Below are 21462 nucleotides of genomic sequence, written 5' to 3' on the forward strand. Positions count from 1 at the left end.
TAGCGGCTAGCGACTCTTCCTCTGACTACCATATTATGGAAGAGCATCTTACACAAAGCCCCGGGGGAACAAATGAAACCGTACCTAGCTGGGCCCAACAACCTGGAACTAGTGTTTTTAGCCGTTTGAAGGAAACTTTTAGTAGAGCTACGTGCTCTGAACCTACGGCTAGTGAAGTAAACGAAAGGGGTGGGGAAGTAGAATCACCATTCACATCTCCTGTAGACCCCACACTCCCTCAGAGTGTCCATGTGGACATTCTACCTACCTCATTTAATGAGGGCCCTACCGAGCTACCACCTTTCAAAGTCGCCTCTAAGGTAGCGGTGACTAAAAGTCAAAACACGGGAAGCAACAGTGCATCCACCTCACGGAAACCCTCTAGTACACCAAGTTTGGACGGGGTATTTCTCAATGAAAATTGGGAATATGACCTACAAACGGAGACTTTGACCGACCTATACATGGGCTACACATACCATGTGGGTTGGTTAGAAGTTGTACAATCCACATCTAGTGCCACTAGTCTAGAGGAACAACAACACATGATCTGCAATGTCATCCGTAGGATTATCCAATCAGAGAGGCAAAATCGAGGAATAAACATACCTTCGACGGATCCTATGCGATTTTTAGACACGGGCAAAGGGAAACAACCCACTCTATCACAAATGGAGACTCCCCCAGTGAGTCCCATCGATCCCCCATATGTTGTTTTGCCAGGGGTCTCAATGCAATCTGAGCCCACAAGTGATAGCTTTACTTTTCCAAGTCTAGCTCATCTTTCCGTTGATGACACCACGGCTACCATGCCTACCCCAATGATGGGCATGCCAAGAAACACGCCATGGACCTCGTTTGTTAGTAAAGCACCACTACATGGTAGCTCAATGCCTGCAACAGTACCTACAAGTGCGAACCAATCGTATGCACCTATGGGTCCATGTACTCACGTAGTCCCTACCCCTCCCATTGTTTCAACTACCTATGCTCCACAACCACAATACACAAGTTCTTATTTCCATGGGACTATACCGGCTAGCATTAGCATGTCACATCCGATGACTGCTATGTCTAGGGCCACCCATATGAACTATGGACCACCACATGGCACAACATCGTATCCAACGTGGAACCCAAGGGCTTCCTATGCGCCAAGCCCAATGCCAATACCTACTCCACATGTAGTCTCTGGAGCGCCTTCACCCACGGTGCCTGCTCACTTAGGTGACTTGGCAATATTTGCTCAAGCTATTGGTCCATCTATTGCTAAGAATATGCGTAACACGCCTGATAGAGAGACTAGAAGTAAGGCAGTACAAATAGCCAAGCTCACACAAAAATTTAGTGGAGACGGGGACGTGAGAAAGCATATCGAAGTGTTTGAACAAATATGCGATTCTCTAGGAGAACACAATGACCTACAGAAGAGCAATGCTTTAAGCCTAACCTTAAGTGGAAAGGCTGGGGATTGGTATAGATCCCTAAGGGTGGAAGAAAAAACGATTTACCCTACTCTTGAGAGACTGTTCTTAAAAGAATACATACGAGAGGGAGTGCTTTGGGGTGTAGCCTCTCAGCTCCAGAAAGCCCAACGAGAGGAAGGAGAGTCGGTGAGAGACTTTATAAGTCGCTTGAAGCATTTGAATTCTCGTTGTAATCCAAATGAGCGCTTCAACAATAACCAATTGCTTGATAGATTCATTAGGGGGTTATGACATGAGGATATCTACAATGGCCTAGTCATTAGAGGTATCACCACTTGGGAAGAAGTCACCACCAATGCGATCCAATTGGAGGATAATTTAATGATTCAAGGAGAAAGAGTGTCTGTTGAGCCTAAATGTATTAGCTCACAAGCATCGGGGCATCAACCAATGACCCTAAAGCCTATTGCTAAGGATCCAAAGATATCTAAGATGACTTTAGCAGATCTCACCAAGGCTATTCAAGAGAGTCTTAGAGACAATTGTGCTCCGCAAAACAATCATATGTATCCAAGAAGGGAGCAACAATGGTGCTCAGTATGCTATGGACCGCATAGTACCAGTGAATGCCCTACTTTTAGAGTAAAATTCAATGGTAACTGCAATGCATGTGGAAGGTATGGTCATCAAGCTAAGGATTGCATAGTATTTAAGCGTGCGATGGACAATAGACCAACCTTAGCATGGACAGACACACTTCGAGTGCCTGCATTGATGCCGGCCCCACCTCTTGAACAAACAACACAACACATGGTCCCTAAGGACCAAAATGTTGTTCAAACAACACCCTTACCACCTTCAGTGCTAGGACCGCAACCACCACATCCGAGAATCACTTCTGTCAATCAAGTGAGTTGTGAGTCATCTATTTCTTGTTTGGAAGGCTATGAGGAAGATATAGATCCTAATATCACCTATGGGATGGATGTGCTTGAAGAAATTCCACAATACTACATGGAGGACTATTGGGGACAAGTCAAACTTGTATATCAAGTAGCTGCTCTTGCGGCAAGAGGCCAAAATATCAACTACACTGTTAAGAGACCACCTCTTCAATGCTATGAGTGTGGAGGTCCACATCGTGTAGCCGAGTGTCCTATTAGGCTACAAAAGAACGCCACACTAATGCAAACCAATCAAGAGAGCACGTCTACAATGCCGATACTCATGTGTAATCGATGTGGCATAGATCATTTGATTGCCCAATGTCCAAATAATCCAAATGCACCGAAGATCACACCATTAAAATTGATTGAAGTTACCGAGGAGGCATCACCAAGTACACCCGTGGTACCAGTAAACGTACTCACACGATCGATTCTCCAAAAACAAAATTATATTCTTGAGGAAAGAGACACGGCATCAATTGTCCAATCTCAGAAAAAGAAGAAAACACGAAGAAAGAGATCACAAAAAGCAGCGAAGTCAGACCCCAGTTCAAAGAGCAACATAGGGACTAGTGATGACCCCGTATATATGAACGATGCTGAAGAAGATTCTGATTCAGGTGAAACCATGGAGACCAAAGCAACCACTAACATAGAAACCAACAAGGAAGATCTTCATGAGCCACAATGGCCAGGATCCAAAAAGAAGATAGGAACTTACCCAAACCCTACAGAGGAGATTGAGTGAGTCAAGCAATTAAGGAGTTTGGCAGAAGATACCCAAAGGGATCTAGAACCAGCACCTAGGAAGATCCAGATTACAGACACCGTGTTCCCTACGCAACAACAACCTCACCAAGTCCATAGATCCTTGGACATACCTAGTGGCATCCAAGAAGAAAGTGACTTAAAGTCATGGGAAAGTGGGCGTACTCACTTATTGATGGAAAGAATGTTTACAAAGGGACTACCTAATCCTATCGAAGAAATGGAGATCCCATCTTCCCTACGTTAAGGGACTCAAGGCCAAAAGGTGCCGTTAAACATTACCAAATTGATGGATTTCATGTCTTCAGAAGTTAGAACCACCATCATGTCCAAACTATATAAAGACCCCGAGCTAGTCTCAGCCCTTCGAGCCTTCCTCAATGGAGAACTGAAGTTTGGGCTACCACAATTTGCACAGATGGATGGATGTGGGGAGATGCCAATAGGGGAGGAATACATAGATCCACAACCCAACCTAGACGAGAACCTTGTTATAGAAATACATGTTAACAAGTTGGGACAATACTTTAAGGGTGATGAATCCAATGCAACTATACCAATCACTACTAAGGGATTAACTGTGAAGGGAATACTTGATGGTGGCGCTGGGGTTAGCATTGTGACTAAAAATTGCTAGGAAACTATGGGAAGACCTCAGCTTGCGACCACAACCATAGTAGTGAAGATGGCCAATGGGTCTATTGTTAAACCTATTGTGATGCTAGAAGATCTCAAGATCAAGGTGTTTGGACATAAGATAAGGGTTACCTTCATTGTTATGGATTTCTCCAAGCACACTATGGCATCTGAGATGATCTTATGACATCCTTTCATGAGGGAAACAAAAATGGTGCAATACTGGTCTAAAAACCATGTCTACTTGTAGTTCCAAGATTCTGTCATTCGAGTGGATCTTGTGACGGGTCGAGCACATCCTCTAGGAAACAGGTTTATAATTCATCATAGATCTGACACCACAGTTCACTCGGCCCCATTTCAGTATTGTTACACGTGTAAAGCGGACATTGATGTTGGGGAAGATTCTCCTTATATGGATGTACTACCTGGGATGAGTGAGTTGGACAATGTGGATTGGGTCCACCTAGCAGCAACCATAAACACTTGGGGAAATAGGGGGACGACTTGGGTAACACCTGAGGGGGATGAAATGCCTGTACCCTTAAATATGCTACAAGCAATGTATATAGCTTCTGACAAAACTCATCCTTATATAACAAAAAGAACGTACAAATGGGTCTCTAAAGCTTCTTTAGCGACCATAGCTAGTGCTAAAAAACAAAAGCCTGGTAAAAAATGTCCCACTTGCTCCAAGAAAAGTAAGAAAATGTGGCGTTGGATTCCTAAACGACTATTGGAAGCCCAAGGCTACTATCAAGGAAATGATCAAATTTGGGTGCCAAAACGTAGATTGTGTTCTTACCTGTCACATGACCCATGTGAGCCCAATCCAGTAGCTCTAAAACGAATCGACGATTGGGGAAAGAAAAAAATCACAGAATGCTACACACCTGCTCCAGAGCTAGTTTGGGTACTGAAGAAAGAACGATTTGTTCCACCTAGCTCAAGAAGAGGGGAGTCCCATGAAGCGTCTAGCTCCTCATGTAATGCATCCATAGAGGTAAAAGCTTCTCCACAGCCTCCACCTACAATAGTGGACCTCCATGAAGCTACAAAGGAATCCACACCTCCCTGTGTTCAAGAATCACCTGATTAACCACTTCAAGTTCGATCTTGGGAGAGTACCTTACCACCCTTGCAACTCGATGAGGCACCTAAGGTAATAGAAAACTATTGGCAAAAATCTCCACCTATTACCAACTGGAACAATTGGTTTCAAAGGGTGACAAGCTCATTTCAAACGGTATGATCTACCTGGAAGGAAGGGGGGAGTGTTTGTTGACAATCATCATTCACTCATTTCCCTCTCAACCTTCCTCCCTGACCTCTCAATCTCCCAATCTTAGGGAATGTATATATAAAGCCTTATACTCACAAAAAACAAAATAATAAAGAGCAAGAGCAATTAGCAAACGAGTATGCACAATAAAAGTCAAAACATTGACTCAGACCTACACATTCACATCCGGTACACTGAAATAGAAACCTATGCCATAAAACACCTTTGATCCTCATCACTCGAGTGATGGAGGGTAGGTAGGATTAATACAATAGGAGTGTTTCTGTTTTAGAGTTGAGTGATTAGCAAAGTTCTTTTTTCCCACTGATGTGCCTCCTAGAGGTATTCCTTGTGTTTCCTAGTGTGTACAGGAGCGTGTTGCTGTTGTTAGGATTTGGACCTTCATAAAATATTTATCTCGACTCACTCTTCAAATCAAGCGCGACCATCGACACAAACAGGTGTTTCTTGTCCATTAACATTGCCCCTTATCTTTTTGCATCCATGTTTGTCTGCTTTGATTGTGATGGTAGCATAATATTCAACGCATTTGCTTAGTATCAAACATTTAATTCAATGTAATTTTTTTCATAATCACTTGTCTAGGTTTAAAAATCAAGCAAGTTCGACTAAGCTAGTTTGACCAAGTTAGGTGTTAGAGATCTTCTCTTAATACCATGGGGAATGCCTTCCTAATAATTAATGGTTACTTAGGTTCTTAATCCGATTTAGGTAGCATTGTGTGAAATGTAGTAGGGCTTTCTAGTGGGCTTGACCCTATTGACCTTTAGCTTAAGTATTATAAAGGGAGTTTACTAGTGTGATGAGCCTAGGGAGGGTAACCGTGTTATATGACCCCCCAAAGTTACACAATTAAAATGATGAAAATGAACAAACAAAAAATCAAAGTGCCACAATGTAAAATCTTAAGCTGGAAGACAAATCTCAGCTTGATTGGGTACTTCAATCACATGTATCGCATATGGTACTAGAGCCCTAGAGGTTCCCAGTGTGGGCGCTTTTCCTTGAAAAGCAAAAAACCCAAGGCGTACAAAATAAGCACACACATCAAAATTGAATAACTGTGAAAAGACTTTGGGGGGTCAAAGAAAAGGTAATCAGTCAGGCGATGATTTCATGAGAAATTCCTTTTATCATAGCTTAACTACAAGGTCTTCTAGGTATAGCCTCTAGTGAGCCCTCAAACATGAAATACTTCGCTCTCGCGATTAAACAACTTAATTGACCAGAGAAAATTAAGAAGCTTACCCATGGTATTAATAGTCGATCTCTAGTGCCTTTTGACCGTTAAATTAGCGACCCCAGACTTGTTTAATTTTTTACCTTTACATCTGTTTATGCATTTGATTATATTGCAATTTAATGTTTATTGCTGACAAATTGTTTGAAATTCTGTTACCAATCAATTTGTCTACCTAAAACTGCATATGCTTTTTAATCGCTTATGAGAATGCAATTGCTGTGCCAATGTTGTTTGATTTTGCAGTGACTGAAGAAGGCTAAGGACATTCATCTCAAATGCTCTTCCACCTCGACGAATGAGCTTTAACTCAATAGCTTCCGAGGATGGAATCTACATTAGAAAGGGGGGCATGTTAACCCTCACGGCTCATGGACACCCTATCACCTACGACGGACGTTGTAACCTACGGCAGACATTGTATTATTTATTTGGTAGAGTCAGGTACCGGGCTTGTCGGTCCAATAGGAAAAGGGTATTAGTGATTGCTGATGAGAGGCGCACTCTAACTGGAACATTCAAGGGATTAGTTGGCTAAGCATGGGTGCCCAAGTGTGAATGGGGTGAGCTCATATAAAAGTCAACTAAACCTAAAATTCACTCATTCTCTCATGTGTGCAATAGAAGAGTGCTCTTGCTCCATCTCCATCTCCATCTTCTTCTTCTTCACCTCCTTGTGTGTGTGTGTGTGTGTGTGTGTGTGTGAGAGAGAGAGAGAGAGAGAGAGAGAGAGAGAGTGGGCGATCGAGCATTATGAAGGCACGACGGCGGTGAAGCGGTTGAGCGCGGCATAGTGGTGTCTCCTTCTTCTTCGCAACAAGGAATCCTCCACGAAGCAAGCGTAGAGCGTTGAGTGACACACCATCGCCTTCTTTGAGCTTACTAGTGTAGGCTTGTTGTGTGCTTGGAGCCATTTGTGGCTCGCACACGGTGTATCAGCAAGTTCCTTGCATTGACACGTGCAACATACGCTCACACTTCCGAGGACGAAATCTACATCAGGAAGGGGGGCATGTTAACCCTCACGGACACCCTATCACCTTCGATGGACTCCTTATTATTTATTTGATTGAGTCATTGACCGGGCTTGTCGGTCCAATAGGTGTGTAGGTGATCGCTGATAAGAGGCATACCACTTATCTTATTTTTACAATAGTTTTGCAACCATCGGCCATTGTGGGTACCTATGTGTGAATGGGTCAAACTCTTATAAAAGGTCCATTTGAACTAAAAATCCTCATTCTTTGAGATGCAAGCTAAGAAGTGCTCTTGCTCTACCTCTGCCTTCTCCTCCTTTGTGTGCTCACGTGTGTATGTGTGTGTGTGTGTGTGTGTGCTTGAGAGAGAGAGAGAGAGAGAGAGAGAGAGAGAGGGGGAGAGAGAGAGAGAGAGAGAGAGAGAGAGAGAGAGAGAGAGAGAGAGAGAGAGCATTGTGGTGGCATCCGACGGCGAGGCTGTTGAGCACGGCGGTGGTGGTGGCTCCTTCTTCTTCATGGCACAGGATCCTTCACGACGGAAGCATTGAGCAGTGAGTGACACACCCCTGCCCCTTTGAGCTTGCTAGGATCTTCTAGTTGTGTGCTTGTAGCCATTCATGGCTCGCACATAGTGTTTTGGCAAGTCCCCAACCTTGTAAATGTGCAACAAAGTGCACATTGAGGAGAACACAAAGGATTGGGATGTCAAGCTTGACTTATCTTTGTGGGCATTTATGACAACTTTCAAGGTGACAACCGATCAGAGAACTTTTAGGTTGGTGTATGGATTGGTGGCTATTATTCCAATGGATTTTGTGGTTTCAAGTATCAAACTATTAGTGCAACACAAGTCATCTCTAGAGAAATCTCTTCCTTATAGATTGGAATCATTGCTCAAGTTGGAGGAGGACTTGTTGATTAGTGTGTACTTGGGAGAGGTAGTCCAGAAAAGGAGGTAAGAGTGCATGACTAGGAACAAAAAATTCAAACTTTTAGAAAGGGAGATTAGGTTATGGTTTACAACAATAAATTGGATCTCAAACCTAGTAAATTGAAGCTCATGTATGTTGGTCCCTATCAGGTTGCTAAAGTACGAACTCAAGAAACATTCCTTCTTTAGGATGAACTTGGGAAACCCTTTGGAAAACTAATCAATGGTTATAGGTTGAAGCTATTTGTTGGGACTGTACCTCAAAGTGGATACAATGATGATGTGTAAATTATTGGGTGTTAGAAGTACGATTATAAATGCACCCCCAAGAATGTATTCTTCACCATCACCTGATTCTAAAAAGAGAGGTGACATCTCAAGAGTGAGTGGGTTTGAAGTGCTAGAGCAAGACATGCAAGGACGAAAGAGGTTTCTCATGGGTGAGAGTGTTGCTTCACACAGGTCGTCTATGGGGAGAGAATTGGCAGACCATGACAATATGAAAATTAGGCAAAGCTTGCATTCTTCATGCCTAATGAGTCCTTCAACTATGGTGGACATCCGTGAAGAAGAGGATGAGCCAACACAGCAGCCGTCCTCCGCTGTATGCAAAGGGTGTAACATAACATCAATTTGTGGATTTTAGGTTCAAGATCATAAGAGGTGGCTCCAATCAATAGTGCTATTGGATTATGCCCTCTTGCCATGGATGCATTGGTAGTTTACAACACAAAAAAACATGTTTGTGTTGGTGATTAACAACACAAATCAGCATGTTTGTGTTGTATGTTTCCTTCTTTGTTATAACCTGATCATCTCCTTCATGTCGCCCACTTTCCTTTTGAACAGGTTGAGGTGTCAAACTTTTCAATACAACATTATTTTGGACATGCATGAAAATAGCTGCAATGAGTGGACCAACTTTAGTTGACCTCTGCACCTTCTTCATATCTTTAGTAAACACCTCCAAATGGATGCGCTCATAGAGCATTTTAGTCCATCCAAATTTCCTCCCCTTCTCTGATTCACTCAAAATAGCATAGTTTTCTCTAGAAATATAATCCAGCTTCACTAACAACATGACCCTTGTCAAAAACCACTTCAACTGGTGCATCCATTCAGGATTATGAAGATTCTTCAATGAAAAATAGTGTCCAGTCCCCTCACTTTTCCCGAATTCTTCATCCATTGACTCTTCTGAAGCCTTGTCAACTGCATTGCTTACACCTTTTGGAAAAGCAAAGACAATAGACACTAACACAACCAATAGGTAAACTCCATGTCCCACTAATATTACACTCATGTTTTTCTCATGAAGATTGTATGGAAAGCATGGGCTTGGGTAAGAATACTGGGCTCCCAAATTTTTTGGACGAAAAGATTTTGTCTTCAATAGAGGATCAACTTTGACTTCTGTCAAGAAATCAATCAGGATTAAGAAGAGAGGACTGGAAGATGTATCAAAGCTAGTGAAAGAATCACATGTGGAAATTTTTGAAGTAGAATGTGGCAGTGGAACCAGTTTTCACTGATATCTCATACTGTAAAGTGCTTGAAGCATCAAATGTATTGAAGGAGTTTATAGATCAGCAAAATGTCAATACTGCAATTTTGCTCAAGGAAAATGAAAAGTTGACTATGGAAGATGAAGAACTCAAGCAGGTGTTAAGCAACAAGAAAGTGAGCAGTGTTGAGTTGGACAAGTTGTAGGAAAAGCTTAAGGAAACATATGAGCAGAAGGGAGAGTAATGTTGAATTGTATAAGGAGTGGCATCAAGAATGGACTAATGTGTTAAAAACAAAGCTCAATTTGTTGGCATCCATCAATGCTAGTGAGGTGTCTGGGGCGGGCAACAAGAGAGGCGACCTCTAAACACCCCTCAAGGCTCCCATGCTGCTCAATTGGGGCTGGGGGCAACCACAAGCACAACACAACAACCAACCCACAGCCAAAACCAAACAAGATAGGGGCACCACCTAGTTAGAGAGCGAACTAGGATGCAAAAGAGGAGAATCCCTTAGCAATACAAGCGAGAAGGAAGGGTACACTATCACTAATTTAAATGCTACAAATACACACACCTAGGTATAAATATTTAAATAAAATATCAAAATAATTATAAAAATCCCTATATTTAGGCCATATATATATAATGAAATATTTACACACAAAGGCCATAATATACCTTTTTTAATTTTTTTTTTTTTTTTTTGGCTCAACTAGCCTAGTGACTAGCTAATTGAGGGTTTTTAAGAAAATATGGGAAAAGTCCCCTAACTCACACACGCCTATGTACAATGAAATGGTAGGGATAGCCATAGTGTTTGGGTGAATTTGGTAGGGTGAGGTAGCTCACTATGACAATTTTGAATAGCCGAAAAACGACTATCATTAGTCCTCCCCCAGGATGATGGTATATTCATGTACCATCATAAAGCATCTTTTCCAAAGAGAGTACTTCAGATTCCTTGACAAGATCTTCATTGTTTGGCCCCTCGGCATTTTGACTGGAGTTACATTCATGCTTCATGGAGCAATACTTACATGAAATAGCTGCCTTTTGGCAGATCTTTGGTAGATCCTTTGGTAGAAGGCGACTCAAATAAGGCTTCAAGCGATACCCGTTTACCTTCCTGGAGTGCTCTTTCCCATTCAAGTCCGTAAGCTGATCGTAACTTGAGTTGAAAACCTTTTTGGCTATGTATGGCCCCTGCCATCTAGTTTCAAATTTGGCATCAAAACGATTATCGAGTCGATTGTCATACCTTAGCACCAGATCTCCTTCCTTGATGCCTTTGTCCTTTAGTTTCTTGTCGAGCTTTTCTTTCACTTGTGTGGCTTTCCTCTTGTAGCACTTGTAAGATGCTTCTCTTTTCCACTCAAGCTTAGCTAAGGTAAGAAGTCGATCCATCCATGCTTCTTGATCATCTTGTGCTACTTTGCCATGAAGTCGCATTGTTGGAATGTTGAGCTCGATAGGCTGCAAAGCCTCTTCACCATAGACCAAGTGAAATGGTGTGAACTCCGTGGCTTCCCTATATGTGGTTCGATATGCCCACAAGGCACCATCCAAGAAGTCATCCCATAATTTTGTCTTGTTTTGCACCATCTTTCTAATGATTCCTACAATGACACCATTAGCCTTCTCCACCAAACCATTTGACTGTGGGTAGTATGGTGTGCTATGACGATGTAGAATGTGAAGCTCTTCACAAACTTCTGTGAGTAAACCCTTCTTGAACCCCGGACCATTATCCGAAACAATCTCTAGAGGTGTGCCAAATTTGCAACAAATATTAGTGTAGACAAACCTGCTCACTGTTTTCCCATTTACCCTTGCCACACTTTGAGCCTCTACCCACCTAGTCATGTAGTCATGTAGTCCATAGCCACTAGAATGTAGAGTTTACCATTCTTTGTTCTAGGCAGAGGACCCATAGCATCAATGCCCCATTTTTCAAAGGGTCCATTTGCAAGCACTATTTGCCTTGGGCCATGCACCAACCTTCTATTTCCATTTATCTGACAATTGTGACAGCTTTTACACCAATGTTGAACATCCACATGCAAACTTGGCCAAACATACCCCGCAAGAAAAATCTTCTTCACGGTTAACTCTTGGGCAAAATGACCACCACATTCCTCTTCATGCAAACCTTTTAGAATGGCTGGAATTTTCTTGATAGTTGGTACTCTTCTGCACACTTGATCCTTCCCTCTTTGATAGAGGGGGCCTTCTAGGAAGAGATACGCGTTTGCCTTATTTATGAGTCTCCTCTTCTGAGCCTTCGTGAAGTCTTGTGGAAACTCACCCTCCAAAATGTAGCTAATAATGGGAGCCAATGACTCCAATCCCTGGTATCTCGATTGCTTGATAGCTGCTGCCACCATGATGACCTGCACTTCTTTCTCAACACATGTAACTGCTTGTTGTGCAAGTAAATCTGCATCTTCATTTTGTTTCCTAGGGATATGATATAGTTGCACCTCTTCAAACTGATTAAATAACCTACGAATTTCATGAACTTTTGTCCTTAGGATTTCATTCTTGCATGCCCAAATGCCTAAAATCTGCTTCACAATGAGAAGTGCATCTCCTTTTACCATGAGGCGTTGTATACCTTGGCCAATGCATATCTTTAAACCATGAAGTAGTGTGTCGTATTCTTCTTCATTGTTGCTAGTTGAACCTGGTAGATTGACCTTCTCTTTCATGACCACCTCTCCACTTGGGTTGAGCAACACTAGCCCTCCCCCTGCTTTTCCCGTGGCTCGTCGAAAAGCTCCATCAAAGAACAAGGTAAAAGCATTAGGAATACTTTTAGGTGGTGGCAATGGTAGGGTCTTTACTTCAGGCACCTTAATTTCCTTCTCATGTACCCTATAAGTGAGAGTCCCTGCCAATTGTGCACGCACACTATCTTCTACCTTGAAAGAGTATTGGAACTCTTGCAATTCCATAATCCACTTTGAGATCCTAGTGCTAAGATTCATTTGAGATGACACCCAAGGGAACAAATTTTCTGCAGTGAGAATTACAAAAGGTTTTGGTAGCAGGTTGGATCTAAACTTTCTCACTGCAAACATGAGAGAAAGCATCATGAGTTCTGCCTCTGTGTAGCCTCTCTCTAAGGCATTCATGACCCTACTAGCAAAGTAGATGGGTCGCATCCTGGTACTGTGCAGATCTTGTTGTAATAAAACTGCACCAATTGTTTCCTTCCCAACACTAGAGCTAACAAAGAATGTGTACTCCCAACAAGGAGGCATGAGTGTTGGTAGTTATGACAAAATGACTTTAATGTTACAAAAGTACTCTTCAAGCTCATCAGACCATGCAAATTCTACTTGTTGTGTCAACTTTTGCAAAGGATGAAGCAACTACGAAGCTAAGTCAATAAAGCGTGACATATACTTCACCTTTTCAATGAATGAGATGACCTCTTTGAGATTCTTGGGTGATGGGAGCTCAATAAGAGCCTTTTCCTTTGAAGGATCCACCTCAATGCCTTTATAGGAAACCTTGTGACCAAGCAAGATCACTTCATCTTCACCTATGTGACACTTGTCTGGGTTGAGATGACCTCCCATGTCGTAGAGCTTCTTTAAACCTTCTTCTACCCTTTGTAGATGCAATAATTTTGAGCTATAAATGCAAAAATCATCAATAAAAACCCTAATGGACTTTCCAAAGAATGCTTGAAACACCATGTTCATGAAGCGTTGGAAAGTTGCAGGAGCATTTGTCAGGCCAAATGGCATGACTCTAAAAGCATAACAACCCCAAGGAATGATGAAGGTTGTTTTCAATTGATCTTCCAATGCGATACCTATTTGAAAGTAACCTGAGTAGCCATCACACACAGTGTACTTCTCATGACCAGCTACCTCATTTAGTATCTCATGCTGAAATAGGAGGGGAAAGTGATCTCTTTTTGTTGCCTCATTGAGTGGTCGGTAATCCACACACACCCTCCACTTGCCGTTTTTCTTAGGAGTGACAACAACGGGAGAGACCCACTCTGAATTGTCCACTGAATAAATGAAACCTGCTGCTAGAAGCTTTCTTACCTCCTTGAGTAAAGCCTGCTCCTTGATGACTCCTAGCCTTCGTAGCTTCTGAGCCTTAGGTGTGGCCTCTGGCTTCAACTCAATTTTGTGTTGAATAGCATCTACTCCACGCACATCGGTGTAGTATTTAGCAAAAAGCCTAGGAAATTTTCTTAACACACCTTTGAGATCCTCTCTTTCATCCTTTGTAAGTGTTGTAGATAACATACCTTCTAGCATTCTTTCATCTTGCACATTTTGGTTCTCTTGGGAACCTACCTCTTCCAAACCTGGGCAAGAGGTCTCTTGGCTGTTTGGCTTAAACCTTACCCCCATGACTTTGATGGAAGACTCCTCTTCAGTAATGCTGCTGCTACTTTCTCCTTCTGAAGTGCTATCGGTCCAGCCTTCCTCCGTCTCACTTTGAGATGATTCTTCATAGAGCTCCTCTTGGCGTTGCTCCTTCATGTCAAAGACAACCTTCTTATGATTTTCATTCCTGCAAATTAATTTTCCACTCTCCCAATCCTGCAAAGCTCGCATTTTCATTAGCCATGGTCTTCCTAGGATAAATGGATAACCACTTCCCTTGGTCGACATAACATAAAAATCCACCGCCTTCTTAATGCCAAAGGCCTCTACAAAAACATTTTTACAAATGCCTACACACCTAGCTTTGCTATTGTTTTCCATCTTCACTTTGATTTCAGGTGTCTCATGGATGTGCATGCCTAGTCTTTGCATGAGTCCCTCTGTCATGATGCAAATTTGTGCACCCCCATCCACTAGACCTTTCCTAACCAATCTTCCTTTGATGTAACAATCTAGCACAGGTGTAATATCCTCATTCATTTCAGCATGTGCAATTTTTACAACAGGAACACTCTCTTTTATCTTTCTCCTAGTGATAACTGCCTTCGTTAAATCCCTCCTAACTTGTGGGCATAATGCAAGAAATTGAGGCCATGAGATATCAGGGCCCTTACCTCTCATGTCTTCCAACAGGTTGTATGGAGCCATACCATGTGCAAGAGGGAAGTCTTGGAGGTTGATACGACGTCGAGTCCTCTTGGTTTCCTTGGTCTCCTTTGCCTTCTTTTCTCGTCCATGATCACTTTGTGATGTGACTCCTTCTTTCTCCTTCCCTTTTCCACGGCCACACTTAATGCCATTTTCTTCCATGTCAACCTCTTTTGAATTTTTCACCTCTACCACATGCACATTTGGGTCTGGCAAAGGTGGAACTCCTTCCACTCCTTGTGGAGGTGGTCTTGCTCCATTTGGCCTTTGTAGAAGCCGTGGTTGCTGACTAGTTCCTTCACATGCATTCATCACTGGGTAATTCAAGTTAGGTCTCCCTGGCTCCCCATGGGGCCAAGGACAATTATACATCCCATGTCCAGACTCTCCGCAATTCCAACATTGCAAGACTCTCCTAGGTTGTGGTGGATCTCGCTCTTCTGACTTCTTTGCTTGTCCCTTAGGACCTACAGCTTGTGCAAGGTGAATTGACAGGCTGCTTAAAGATTCATTTAACTTCTCAATCACTTCAGCCGTTACCTCAGGAAGCTCCCTAGATGTTGATGCTTGTGACTTACCTTTGGGTCCAAGACCTTCTATTGGAACCTCTCCCCTTAAGCACTTGAGTTTCCTATACTTCTCAGCAGCCCTAGTTTCCGCTGCATCAAAAGTAGCAGGTGCACCCGCCTCAACTTTTACCTTAAGGTCAGGAAAGAGTCCGGATATGAACCTCTCCTTCTTTAGAAATTTTGCACCATCACCAGGGTTAGCAACATTTCTCACCCATACAACCCAAAGACGTAGAAAATCTTGTTTATACATGTAGTAGTCATCTAAGTCTTTTTGTTTGTGAGAAACAATGTCTTGCCATAGCTTTTGAGTGTTTTGGGGATCAAAGAAGTACCTCTTAAAATAATTCACAACTTCTGTGTAATTCCCTTTAACTTCCTCAGGCAAAGAGTCAAACCAAGTGCTAGCATCTTTCCTAAGGACCACCTCAAAAATTTCTACACGTTCTTGATCAATTACTATCCTCTTAATACGACAAGACATCTTGAAATTTGCTATAAATAATTCTGCATCCTCTCCCGGCTCTCCAAAGAAAAGAGGATACCCATATATTTGGCGTTGGCTCTCCATTGAATTGATTTCAAGTGATGCACGTTTTTGTTTTTTCTTTCTTTAAAAGATTTACACAATAATATTTTCTAAATTGCAATCTATTCTACAACAAAATAAAAATATTCACATCAAATGGCCTATGATAATCAATAAGAGGTAGGATGACAGGGTTTGGTGACGCGAGAATTTCTCCTACTCTTTGGGCACCAAACATGAACACCATACGTTGTTGAAAATGGATTTTTCTACTAATTGCAATGTTTACTCTAATGTGTGGAGTGAAATGGAAGGGGAAAACCTCTATTCCTGGGCCATTATTCATAGTCTATGCATGACCTAATTCTTAAAACAAAACAAAAATAAAGACATCCAAATTAAGGTCGTACCTAATAAGAGGCAAAATAAAAGGATTTACTGAAGCGTTTATCTCGGCCAAAAATATAGACGTCCAAATTAAGGTCGTAACTAATAAGAGACAAAATAAAAGGATTTATTGAAGCGTTTATCTCGGCCTTGCAATGGGAATAAAAGGATCATACAAATTCTCGTGATTCATGCAAGCTACTTGATTATGCTAAAGGTTGAGCCTACACAAAGCATACACAAGCCATCCTCAGTGGGGGCACCAAAATTGGGGCGGGCAACAAGAGAGGCGACCTCTAAACACCCCTCAAGGCTCCCGTGCTGCTCAATTGGGGCTGGGGGCAACCACAAGCACAACACAACAACCCACAACCAAACCCAAACAAAATAGGGGCACCACCTAGTTAGAGAGCGAACTAAGACGCAAAAGAGGAGAATCCCTTAGCAATACAAGCGAGAAGGAAGGGTACACTATCACTAATTTAAATGCTACAAATACACACACCTAGGTATAAATATAAATAAAATATCAAAATAATTATAAAAATCCCTATATTTAGGCCATATATATATATAATGAAATATTTACACACAAAGGCCATAATATACCTTTTTTAACTATTTTTTTTATTTTTTTGGCTTAACTAGCCCAGTGACTAACTAATTGAGGGTTTTTAAGAAAACATGGGAAAAGTCCCCTAACTCACACACGCCTATGTACAGTGAAATGGTAGGGATAGCCATAGTGTTTGGGCGAATTTGGTAGGGTGAGGTAGCTCACTATGACAATTTTGAATAGCCGAAAAACGGCTATCACTAGGTTGTAAACAAACAATTGTGTGCTCCTTAATTGGGTAAATGCATTTAAGGCATTTAAGGATGTTGAGAAGAAGAATTGGCAATGCACAAATGATGAATTGGAAATTGATGGATGATATCTTCCTGCTGAGGATGTGGAGCACATGAAGATGGACCTCAAGAAGTAGGGGGAGCACATTTGGAAAGAGTTGGGTAAGAGAATGACAGATTTTCTCTCTAAGCTCTGTAAAGTGTTTGTAGAAGAGGAGAATAATGAAGAGTATGAATTATTAAAAGTGAAGTATGAGAAATTGAAGAAAAAGTATGGCTTTATTCATGAGAAGCAGTCCAAAAACAATCCAGAGACTTTTGGTTCCCTTGAGATTGAGGATTTTGTCTTGAAAGCCAAGAAGAGATCTATGGATCTTTTCAATTTTCCTAATGAAGATGAAGGTCTATAAAAGACTCCAGAAGGTTCAAATCTTGCTTTATTGGTTGAAAATATTGCTACATCATACTTGGAATTTAACAAAAAGAGCACATGGTCATTCATCAGCCTATACTAACTCCCATGGACCTTGCATTTGTATGGGGGAAAAAACACAAGATACACCCTATAGTGTAGTGAATCTATGGGAAAACAAAGTAGTCTAGAGTTATGCATCAAAAGAGTCATCTCTTATGTATGAGCTACAAAATTACTTCTCTCCACCCTTTGAAGTCTTTTTTGAATCCCCTCTCATTATAGATGTACGCTTTGTGGTTCATATCTTGATAGATGTTCAATCTTAAATTTAGGACTTTTGGAAACTTATGCATGTTTTTTGGTGTGTATTGTATGAGTAATGACTATTTTTTTGTTAGCTTTTTTGTGTCATTAGAAAAGGATCCAAATTCAAAGTCAAAAAGCTCACAAAAGAGGTTTTCATTGCAAAATCTTGAAATAATTATACCAACACTTGATACCAAGAGAGTGTGGTATGAAGGTAACAATTATTGGCTATTAATATTGTAATACAAGACTAGGGATGAGAGGAGTTTGGGTGAAGGGAGGGAATTTGGAAATAGAGTGGTTGAATAACCTTAAGGATATGACACTTTGAGAGAGAGAGAGAGAGAGAGAGAGAGAGAGAGAGAGAGAGGAGATGGTGGGCAAAGATAGCACAATTCTCATCAATGAAGAGAGACAACGGTGGAGGGGGATCTCTACCAAGCTTTGGAGCACTCAACATGTCCTCAAGTGAAAAACGACATGGCCTTTTATAGAAGAATGGGGAAGTAGAAGCTCTTTCTCCACATGTGGAAGAAGGTGCGAACACAAAACCCATTATTCTCTTTTATATGTGAAAGTGGACTTGAACCAAGTTTAGGGAGAGGTAGGAAGTGAAAATGTGAATACGTTTTTATAGGTCTTTATTCACAGAGAGAAAAGTCAAAGTAGGTGTATATTGCCCTGTGTATTTAAAAAAAAAAAGACTAAATTAAGTCTACTAAGATTTTTTTTTAATGGTATCACTATTTGTGTGTGTGTCAGAGAGAGAGAGAGAGAGACTTTATAAATTTATATTTAAAAAAATTTAGAAAACTCGGTAACAATGTGAATAAGGACTACATGAAGTGGAAATTGGCAAAAAAACACTTTGAGAAATTTCTATCTTCAATTTCATTTTTTGACTTTTGGCCTATTTTCGGATGGGTATATGACACCTCAAATGTGACTACATGCCATGAATTCTTTGTCTCATTAGTATACATTGGTTAGAAAACTAACAAAAGTAGAAAACTATGCCACTAACCTCATGACAATATCTTTTGTGCTTCTTTGGAAATACCAGGCCTCCACTTGCACCTCCTGTTGCTTGAGCCTGCTTCCGTAGAAGTAGCATACATATTGTTGATATTTTGTGGTGGTGTTGCAAAATCTGCAAATTGTAAACCACTTTGCACTAGGATGTCACTCTCTTCCTTAGATATATTTGTTCCAATATCAACTAGCCACCAGAACACAGGAACAATAGGTGGGAATAACTTGCCTCTCTACACCTTGTGTATGTCTTATTTCATGATTGCAATAAAAAGGCTCGCTCAGACCAACAACATGGCGCAAGCAACCCCACTTGATGGCTCTATAACTTGATGCTACAAATTTTGTTTCCCTCCATATGAAAACTTTTTCTCACGCAATTGGTTGGTATTCTTCATAAAGCCCACTCTTCGCATGCCACTTTCACCTCTTGGGTACAGCTTGCCGAACTTTCTTTTTTCTCCATTGGTATGCTTTCTTATGCTTCATTGTCAATAACATATATCTCTTCATTATTGCTCAACATGCGCAAACAACCCCACTTGATGGATGTATAATTTGATGCTACAATTTTTGTTCCCCTCCATATAAAAACATTTTCTCACGCAATTGGTTGGCATCCTTCATAAAGCCCACTCTTCGTGTGCCACTTTACCTCTTCAATATAGCTTCTTGAACTCGCTCCTTGATCCACTAGTATGATTTCTTTTGCTTCATTGTCATTGACATATATCTCTTCACTATTGTCATTGTCTACCCCTGGTTTTGCATTGCCTTGCCTCCATTACATATCCAAGTAGAACTTGTATCGGTTGCACTTTCTTTCTTCTTTCTTTGCACAATCTCTTTGTCACCTTCCATCATAGGCACCTCATACAAGGGACTGTCAGTAGCAACCAAGCCTTTCAATGTGCTTGCAATATAAGTAGGATTTGGAGATTCACTTTGTTTGGCATTTGCTATCATTACTCCTATGGAAGGACCAGTTCCCATGAATCTGCATGTGGTATATCCCAACCTCTTTGCACATTGAATATATGCTTTTAAAACATCACTAACACATGAATCATAAAGTGAGATCTTTTGTCTTCCACCTTAACCTACCAACCAACCTGCATAGATGCTTTCTGACAAGTTTATGGTTGGAATTTGAGAATTGTCCCAAGGAATCTTGTTGGCCTATAAATCCAAGACAAGAAAAAGCATATATACCTAAATCCCCATTTCCATGTATGTTGTAAAAATCAAACAACAGATTGATATACCATTGGTTTTGCTCTTCCCAAATGGGCAATTTGTTCCTCCCACCAATTAAACCATCTCTCTAAAGCCTTTATATTATCTTTTGTCACATTTCTCCACCACCAGTATCTTATTGTGGAAGCTAGGAAGGAGGCCTCTTTAGTTCTCCTTGCCAACTGCCATGCTTCACACATTTGAATGTGATGCATTTGTCTCTCTATAGTGACATGTTTTTTAGTATGCTTGTGTAGACTTTGTTCCCAATGGAAAAGGCATGAGCACTCCCTCACTTCCACGCCATGCATTCCTCCATTGTATACAACCTATATTGCTAACCAATTAGCTCCATCCTTGTCAAACATGAGTCCGACAAAGTCTGGTGGCTCATGGCTGCATCTCTCCATCACTGTATTTACATTTCTCCAAGACAAGATTTGCAACTCTTTGTCTTCCTCTTTGCTTTCACATATTGAAATCACTTGTAATTCTTCCATGCTATATACATAGTTCAGGTAAGGACAATAAAGGTGACTCACATTAAAATATGCTAGTTAAAATATATCAATGAGATCACTTACCCAGGTTCATAAACCAAGCATGACAGTTTCCCATCCTTCAATCCAGTGAGTGTGATCAAAGTGCACCCATGCCCTTCTCAAATCACCTATCCCTCCTTGCCTCATTTGATTGACTATTTCAACTCCTAAAGGAGGTCCTTTGGTGGACATTTTGAACAAGTAACATTTATCCTTGGGTCCATCCTGACCAGGAAAACAACTTCCATGGAAGAATAAGAAAACACAATGCTTTTGCAACATTAGTATAGTGACATATCCATCACCAACCAAGTGACCTTGTTTAGCTTTCTCATGTGACACAATTCCTTTAATTGAATCCCCTATTCTAAACAAGTGCCATTATTTCTTCAAGAAAATGATTAAGTTCAACATTAGTGGCTTCTAACATCAACCCTTGTGTGGCACTAAATTGATGGTTTTGAACACACTTTGGTTTTTGGGTGTAAGTAAGTTGCCTCCACCTTGTCAAAAACTACATGACTTTCTCATCAAAAGGAATTCTTTTTTAGGTAGTATGATTTGGTTTGATTTTTGTGTGAGGGAATTTTTGGCCAACGTATTGAGGCTAAGTGCATTAAAAAACGGGTTTGAAATAAATCTCCAGGTTGGGTTAGGTGATGGAGTTTTGGTTAGCAAGTTTCATTGCATTTGGTCTAAATTTAAGGCTACAAATGACGGAATGAGTTTGGCTTGAAGCTTTCTTTTGGGTTGGGATAACTACCACAAGTTTCACTATATTTGGTCTAAATTTAGAG

At 41.1% G+C, this 21462-nt stretch overlaps 1 protein-coding gene and 1 pseudogene across 1 annotated transcript; one reads left to right on the forward strand and one right to left on the reverse strand.

Annotated features, from left to right (window-relative positions):
• The first annotated feature begins 7957 nt into the window (after window positions 1-7957).
• LOC147446913 (uncharacterized) lies at window positions 7958-17649 on the forward strand (annotated as a pseudogene).
• LOC147446914 (uncharacterized) lies at window positions 10650-11186 on the reverse strand. The gene has a single exon (XM_086524418.1). It carries the CDS (start codon window positions 11184-11186, stop codon window positions 10650-10652), a length of 537 nt encoding a protein of 178 aa, XP_086380544.1.
• Window positions 17650-21462: the final 3813 nt, after the last annotated feature.

This window comes from Adiantum capillus-veneris, chromosome 11, assembly GCF_014529385.1.
Source record: "Adiantum capillus-veneris isolate H3 chromosome 11, ASM1452938v2, whole genome shotgun sequence".
Lineage (NCBI taxonomy): Eukaryota > Viridiplantae > Streptophyta > Polypodiopsida > Polypodiales > Pteridaceae > Adiantum > Adiantum capillus-veneris.